Source organism: Pterocles gutturalis, unplaced genomic scaffold, assembly GCF_000699245.1.
Source record: "Pterocles gutturalis isolate BGI_N339 unplaced genomic scaffold, ASM69924v1 scaffold25334, whole genome shotgun sequence".
NCBI classification, from domain to species: domain Eukaryota; kingdom Metazoa; phylum Chordata; class Aves; order Pterocliformes; family Pteroclidae; genus Pterocles; species Pterocles gutturalis.
The window spans coordinates 2,590-11,445 of record NW_010128910.1 but is presented as its reverse complement, the minus strand read 5'-3'; the positions used below and the strand labels follow the sequence as shown (position 1 = coordinate 11,445).

General features: G+C 39.9%; 1 protein-coding gene across 1 annotated transcript in view; it reads right to left on the bottom strand.

Annotated features, from left to right (window-relative positions):
* PRKD3 (protein kinase D3) overlaps positions 1 to 8,624 on the bottom strand; it is a gene marked incomplete at its 3' end in the record, with an annotated part of 35,775 nt that extends 27,151 nt beyond the window's left edge. The window contains exon 1 of the mRNA XM_010079791.1: positions 8,334 to 8,624. Coding sequence (XP_010078093.1) covers positions 8,334 to 8,624 — 291 coding nt within the window. The remainder of the gene's footprint in view (positions 1 to 8,333) is intronic.
* Positions 8,625 to 8,856: the final 232 nt, after the last annotated feature.

Below are 8,856 nucleotides of genomic sequence, written 5' to 3'. Positions count from 1 at the left end.
CAGGCCCTGCCACACTTTTCTTGAGGGGCAAGCCAAGAGAGGCTCCATATCATTGTTCTACAAGAGTTTAGATCTGCAGATGCAAGAAAAGGAAAACTCAATTCCTGCCAAGGACAGAAGACAACATTGCATATCCAGATAGGGAATAGATACACTGACTTGCATGCCATTTTTCCGTGACACTTCCCTGAAAACAGCTTTTTTACTCTGTATTTTCCCCACTCCTCAATATACTGTCAAGTGTGAGTAAAACTTCTTAAAATTAAAAGCTTAAAAGTAAACAGTTCACATGGAAAAAGAGCAGGAACAGACCCAGAAGAATAAGTGCGAATCAACGAGGTCCTTTGGCCTCTTTGTTTAAAACCCGAGTTCAAACTGAGGTGGGAACACACACACAGAAGTGCTCCACAGAAGAAAAGAGGAAGAATTTGGGAAAAAAAATATGGAAAAGCACACAACAAACTTTCAGTGTGACAGAATACAGTTTGGTAACTTAGATCTTGCACAGTCAGTAAGTAACAAGGTCTAAACTGCATCAAGCTTGTGGTATATTAATTGGCCTTAACTGAAGGAGTCAAAGACTTCTTCCTACAAAAGCAAAGATATAGTGAAGGTATCCATCACGCCCAGTGTTTTCATACTCCCTTCCCATTCAGAGAGAAAATAATCTCCTCTTTCCAGTAGCAATTTAATCCAAAATATTAAGTTGGCCTTCTCTGTTTTTTTGTGGTGCCAGCAACTGGAGAGACCAGAGTAAGTGAAACCAAGAGCCAACAACTGCAGTGGGGGTGCAGCCCCCGTAGCTTGAATATCCAGGTGCCAGCAACTGGGAAGAGCAAGATCCAGGGGCTGCTACAGGGCAGAGAGTGACTGAGCCCAGCTGCTGGAGACACCCACTTTTTTTGGGTTTGGGGCGGGGTGTTCCCCCACTAACAGACCTTCAACCTGAACCACCAGAGAAGGGTACAGTATGACCATTGCCGCTGTTTGTGTTCATGCAAGTGCTCTGTGCATGTGTTGTGTTGCTCTGTATATATACACGTATGTACAGCACACCTGTATCCAAGTGTCTGTGCCTATGGGAATACATGATCAGTCTTGCCAGCTGGACCAGGAGCACTGAGCGGCAACAGCCTCACCTCTGCCAGGAGGCTGTCAGATTCACTCATCCCTAACAAAACTGTTCAAGTTTGATGAACAAGTCTTGCCCTTTCCTTCCTGCCCCCCATGACTCCCCTGTTATAAAAGAGCAGGCCTCTCGGATGGCTCCTTTCCGCACACTCCAGCTCAGATTCCTCTGCCCCACGGCAGTGCTGCGCGCCCAGCAGTGGAAGCACTGGCCGGCTGCCCTCCGCACACAGGCCCTGATGAGCTGCAGGTGGCCCGCCAGAGCCCATGTCTGAGGCACTTGGCCCAGCCTCGGTGGGGGGAGCTGTGCAAGCAGCTTGGCTCCTCACAGCCGTGCAGCGCCCTGCTCTCTCTTCCGCTCCCCAGCACATTCGGGAATACCGCATTCCTTGCTAGCACCTTAGCCAGAAGGCTGTGCGCGGACTGCTGGCCAAGAATAACCTCATCGATTAACAAGATTTTCATTTCAAGTGGTATCTTTTAACAGAATTTTGACGCAAAGCTGAAACTATGTTGAAGTTGTACACCACCAAATTTTTCTCTCTCGTACTGCAGCAAAGTACAGCGTTTATAGCCTTCCTTAGGCCCCGTTACACGAAGCTGTTAAGGAAGAACACAATCCAGCTCCTTTGAAGTGTTAAGAGCTCATAATGTAAACTTGAAAACAAAACTCAAAGCAGAATTTTTTTAAAGTCTGTTTTATCTTACAGGATTATACAGCTATTACTTTCCTGCATAAAAGGCCAAAGTATCTGCACTGTGACTCAGAACATACAAACTGCTAATCCCAGTATTACTATGTTTCGTAAAAGCAAAAAGGAGACTGTTCCCAGTATTAACAGTTCCAAAAGAGCATCTAACTACAGGAAATCACTTGCTGCAGGAAGTCTACGTACGCAATAGACTGTGCCAAAATTAATCTCTGGTATACCAATATCATCAACTTACATAAAGAATGCACACGATCCTTTGAACCTAGGTGGTACTAGCACAAGTAACACTACTAGAGCATTATCACAGTTACACTGAGAAAAACAATTTGCGTTATCTAGAACACTTATACTGCAAGTATCACAGTATGTCTAGTTCTAATTGATAGTGCATTACACCATCCTTTGTACCCAGAAGAACTCTATATACAGCAGCCAGTACTGCTGGAGTGAAACACAACTGAGGCTTCTTTCTATCTTGGCAGTAACTGAAAAATCCCTCTACTTCAAGTTCCAGGACTTACTTTACAAAGTTCTGGACCAGTCGCCAAAAATTCACACTAGGGAAAAGCGTAGGCGGATATTGTTTCAAGGTCCAATATCTCATGACCCATCATAACTCAAAACAAATGCTCCAAACCACCGCAAGTTAATTCCAAAGTCTAATGGTGCAAAACACCCATTACCTTGGAAAGTCTCTTTGTTCACTGAAATCACTCCAATCTATCATGCTGCATCCCTACCCAGCTATTCACTCCCACTCTTCAGAATCATGCGCCAAATCACATTATCACACAGACAATTAGCTTCAAGTATGTTGCATGAGATCTTTCCCTCACCAGATGCCTCAATACACACTTGGACTACTGCTTGGCTAGGTTTTCCAGCATACACACCCATTGCCATGCTGGAAATGCTCATCTGCCCCCCATACAGCACCTACATGCCCCCAGTACTCCCCAGCTCCCGTATTCTCACAGGCATGTTTGCTTCTCATTCTTCAGCTCTCTATTGCTCTGCTGCCTTATTTAGCTCATATGAAGAAAGCAGATGACAAGTCATGGAGGCAGACCAACAGGGGGGAAAAGATTTGAGCACAGCTAATGAATACAAAACATGATTTACATTAATTTTTGAGCTATTCAAAAATAAGCACCATGAACAATCTTAACCTGGAGAAAACCTCAGAAGGATGGTTGTAGTACTGTTACCTATTACACCAAATTAAGCAGTTACTGCAAGAACTGTAGAGATCCATTTGTAATATGGATGGATTGTAATATGGATGGACTGTAATATGATTCTTCTACTTCTCAATATTTTATTATTAAAACATCTGTTAACACTTGAGAAATCATACTAAGTTCAAGTCAACACCTCTGCCACAATTTGCTTAGACAGCTCTCCACCACCATGACAGTTTCCAAACCTTTGCAAGACAGCTCTTATTCATCCCACATTTTGGCCTTCACAATGTTTTCACAACATGACAATTTAAAGTATTTTAAAATAAACATTTTTTCCCCCTTCAGTAGTCTTCACTGAAGAGCTAGCTATTCAAACTACTTTAATTCAAACCCGCTAAAACTTGAGTTCTTAGGTACAGGAATAATACAGATATACAGTTAATTGTCAATTGGTTAGAAAAATCTATAGATTTGTGTTCTTCATGTCAGGCTTTTTTTTGCCCTGATTTGCAAAGCAAAATGTTTGAACGCATCTCCTCATCTCCCTCCCTCCCACCCCCCTTGTCTACTTCATCTTCAAAGGAAACTAGCTAGTTTTCCAAACAATCCAAGGACTTCAGTCATAATCCAATTATTGAGAAATGAAATCCCAGATAGTTTAATTAAAATAATACACAGGATTATCAAAAAAGTGCATACATACTGATAGGATGACATTCAATTCAGATTATTCAAATTATTGACCAGGGAATATAATGTATCAGGACTACAGCATCTATAAAAACAATTCAAGTATGAAACTACAGACTCCTATGCAGGTGCAATATGCAAAATTTAACTCATTTTAAACACAGCTATACTTCCAGTGATTGTGTTCTCAACACCTTACACAGTTCAGAGTCTCAAGGAAGTAAATTTGAGTGTGCACATGTGAAGTACCTGTGTAAGAGGCTACTGGCAGACTAACGCCTGAATTCAGGCAAGTCAAAACAGTGTAATTTGGTGGGAAGCAATCAGAGAATCAATACCAGTAAAAAAACCACAAGTACTGTTGTGGGAGAAGACATTCATGGAAATCAATTACACCTTAACGACTCTGCCTACAGAGATGACCGAAAAACCCAAAATGGAAAAAATAGCCAAAAAATAAGAGAAAATAACAAAGAAGCACAAAGAAAGCCTGTAATCAAGTAGAAATGAGATTACACACAACCATTAATTTGCTGTTGAGAAACAGAAAATTATACATGGAGTGTGATCATGCTAGGATGAAGAAAAAAGACAACAAAAATATTATTCCTAGCATAAGCAAAGACACCAAACACACAAGAGCAACAAGAGTCGAGATGAAAGCAACAGGTGCTAGATAAGGGTTTCAAGCCTACATGTAAGCAAGACAAATTTAAGATTACTTCAAAGAAATAAATGAAAAAAAAATGTACTACATATGGAAGAATTCAGCAACAGCAAACTTGTAAACACTGTTGGTGGAGAAGGTTTAAGAAAAAACCTGAAACAGGCAGGCCACAGAAGGAAAAATTACTTTTGGAGGTGAACTAAATAAGACACAAGATAGACCAAAGAACACTGGGCTGGATCAAGTTCAATAAGAAAAAGATAGACAGGAAACAAGTGCAGCAAACATGAATGGAACACCAGAAATACGTAAGGGCAGAGAAAGAAGAGGAAGAGAGGGAGAAAATACGTTCAGTTTGGGGGTTTTTTTTCTTTAAGACATATGAGAGCACCATGTAATGAAAACACAGAAGAAAAATCCAACAGAGGTTTGTTAATCAGTAAGACACAAGAAATACCACTTTGACTTTGCTGAGTGGTGACTGTTTGGGTGGGTTCAGTGAAGTGGAAAAAGAAAAACTAGTTTGGAAGATTAAGAAACAGATTGTATGGGTAAACAGTGTATCAGTACCCCAGTGAAAGAAAAGGCAAAGGTTAGAAAGGATCACAAGAATTTCAGGCAATTGGCCTATTTCAGAGCAAAACATAGCAAAGTCACTGGAAGAAAAGTATTTAAAGAAGGAGGATGCTGTGCATGAGTGAAAATAAAAAGGATGAAGGTCAAGTTTATAGATGAAAAAGGTAGATTAGTTTCAGAATCATGAAAGTAAAGATTCACAAGTTCAAGAAAAAAAGTTATGATAAATCTTGCAGGTACTCATACCACACAAGTAATAGCACAGAATAATCAGATGTTTTTCATTTGTATTTCATCAAATATACTTCATTTATTATTAGTTTAACAAGAACAAAATAAGCAAGCTAGAATAAAGCATTTATAGCACGCTGTCCTACATAATTCTCAGATTGCAGGCAGCAGAACATCACAGCATCAGGGCTTAGTAGCTCAAAACTAGAAACTCTGTGTTCTACTTCATGTCCACTCATGAGGAATGAGGAAACAGTATTCAAACACAAAACAGGGTTAAGAACTTGCCTCTGTAATAACTGATCACTGTGCAGGGACACACACTGTCCATCTGCAAATTATGCTACACATTTTTCTGCTTCTAAACACACTCCCTCTATTCCAGCTGGCATATCTGTTCATGTTTTGGTTCCTCTTCAGTCTCTCCCTGAGAACTGTTATGTCTGGTACATTAATATACAGCAATCTAGACAAGGAATGAACAGAGAAGATAGATTGAGACTATAACCAAGAATCTTTTGAAGCATCCCTATAAAGTCTGAAACTTGGTTTTTCTGAGGACTTCTGTTAAGCATTCCAATATGCAGTACCCCAAATGTAACTTTAAACTTGAAAAAAAGGTTTTGCTCCTCTCCTGATGTTTAGAACATTTTTAAAAGGAAACATTTCTGGGGAGACCTTATAGCAGCCTTACAGCACTTAAAGGGGGATACAGGAGAGATGGGGAGGGACTCTTCATCAGGGAGTGCAGTGACAGGACGAGGGTAACAGCTTTAAGGTGAAAGAGGGTGGATTTAGATTGGATATTAGAAGAAAGTTTTTTCCACTGTGAGGGTGGTGAGGCAGTGGCCCAGGTTGCCCAGAGAAGCTGTGGATGCCCCATCCCTGGAGGTGTTCAAGGCCAGGCTGGATGAGGCTTTGAGCAACCTGGGCTAGTGGAGGGTGTCCCTGCCCATGGCGTGGGGGGGGAACTGGATGATCTTTAAGGTCCTTTCCAACCCAAACCATACTATGATTCTATGATAACAGAGCTAAGAGACACACCAAACATTTGCGTTACTCATCTCACTCTCCTTGCAGACACATGCCTCTTCAGTTTCAGTTCTGCTGATGCTACTTTTAATTACTCTTTTGCAAAACCTGAACAAGCTACACCAAACAGCAGTGCCTGAAGCAAGAAGCCCAGTTGACCATCAACAATACAGTAAGACTAGCAATACAGAAAGCAGTATGAAAATGCATTAGGTAAGCACAGTACTTATTTCCTAACTAAACTGGTCTCCAACACAGGCTTTCACAGAATTGTTTTCCCTCAGTTGATTAATTTAGCCTGAAAGAAATAAAAGGTAAAGCATAAGTTATTTTCCCCAAAAAACTTCTGAGGTTGCTATAATTACTTTTACAAAGGTTAAAATCCAGGATCCTCAGCGATCTGCTGTAAGTGCTAATCAACATTTTTGATACCATAATCGTAGCCTCAAATAGATTTAGACGGGCAGTTCAAGCTCCCAAGCAAATGAGGAAGGATATCTGAAACTCTTTTTTTTTTTTTTTTTGCTCTTTTTTGTAGAAAAATACAAGTCTGAAACATGATTTAAAAGCACTATTACAAATAAGTACGGCAACTTCCATTTAATTCTAGTAAAGATACCACTCAAATAAGAAGAAAAGCTATAAATTATTCCAAGTAGAAAAAGATATTTATTCTTTTTCACTAAAGAAATTCAACAGTAAATAGATATTGCTAACTACAGAACTATCACAAGAACAAACCATACAGTACCCTGAAGCTGAGAGCCAGGAATTGGTCAAGAAAAAACAGTTTAAGCAGAAAAGTAAGTGTGAATGTATTAGTTTTCATCTTTCTTTAAGATAGAAGACAGGAAACATGCAGATGCAGAGAAAAGGAGTTGACAGAGAAAGAAAAAAGCATCCCCTAAAATGGCTGCGAAAAAGTGCGCCTAACATGCATGGTACAACAACAACAAAAAAAAAGTGTTGACCCAAATAATTCGTCTCTTCAGAAAGGAACTAACATGCTGAACTACATTTTGGTAGCCCATAAAGTTATTATGAAATCAGCTTGCTTGCCAACTACTTTGTAAAAATACGGAAAATGCAGCAAATTGTGAGATGAGGAGAAAAGATACACAAGCATATGCAAGTGAGAGTTCATATAAAGTTTGCATTTACTTTCTTTCAAGCTATTAAGTGAAAAAGAAGTACCTAATAAAACTCATCAATCATAAATACCCATCAAAACACTGAAAGACATGGAGAAAACAATTCTCTACAAAATAATCTACCTTCAACTCCCTCCCTCTCACCCATCCCTAGCCTTAAGGGAAACAAGCAATTATTTCTTAATTATTTTGTGAAGCAATGTTAACTACTTTTCAGGTTGCTCATTAGAATCTAACCTACGAAACCTAAAGACAAAACTTGGATGCAAAAACAGCAAGATCGATGCTACTTCTTTCCTAGAGAGTCAGAACTTGCAACAGCTTAACCACAACACATTTGAAAAGTATGCTAAGATTTTATTTCTTGGTTGACCCCCTCTTAATAGAAGTTATGCTGATAATGGTCCCCTCGTAAAAGAGGAACACATGTACTCCTTCTATGGAAAAACAATAATGGGACAGTATTAGCTTTTCCATGGAGTTTTTAATTATTAACTAGAAACAAAAAGAAAAGCTAGTATCCTGCAAGTCTACAGGCCTGCAGTGCACTTCTGTAGCCACAACCGGTCTTTTCATTACAGCTGGCTACACTGTTCCAAGAATACTGCTTAACAGCAGAAAGCATAAACCAGTAAAAACCTCAGATGTCAGTGACAATCTCTAAAAGGTAAAAACATATTCTCCATATTGTAAAAACTAATTCTTGTGGAAAATTTACTACTACATCTTCATTTTTGCAATTTCACAAGCAAGAAAGTAACAGGAGGGTTTACTCCTTTTAAATTAAAAGCTTCTGCCTTGGGGGTTAGCAAAATTTCTTCGTGCATACCTGCAAATACCTAGCATGGATCTTTGTCACTGTACCAAACTTCTTGGCATATTCCAACCACACGTCGTTATTACTAGCAGTCTTACAAAACAACTGCAGCCATCAGCAGAACATGGTAGTGTTATACCATACCTTCTGGTAAACTATAGAGCACACGAGGTCTTTAACAGCAGAGAGGGACAGGTCCTGAGCTTCAATGGTGACAGTCTCTCGAGTGAGACCAATCTGCAGCAGGAAGGAGATCCCATGCATAGAGCCCCGGGAGTTGGTGAGGCTCTGGGTACTGAAACTGCCATTGGAGAGTCGACTGGAGAGCCCCGACTGGGGACTTGAAGACAAAGTTGGGGTTTGTGGTGCAGCAGCATGACACGTAGATGGGGAAAACTTCTGTAAGGATGGGGGAGACGAGTCGTTTGCTGACATCTGACTTGCTTTACTCTGTCAAGATCTCCCTAGTAGTCAAATTCTAAGAAAAATATGTTTTCAGTTCTTGGTTTGAAATGAAAACAAAGATAATATAACTTTCCCTTTCTTAGTTCAGTAAAACACCCCTGACCAGTAAAACTTAATTTTCCCTTTCATTCTGTGCAAGCCAAGGAGTAAAACAATTTCAGCTGCAAGTTACTTTAAATTAAAGGTTCTCTTTCCGCAGTTA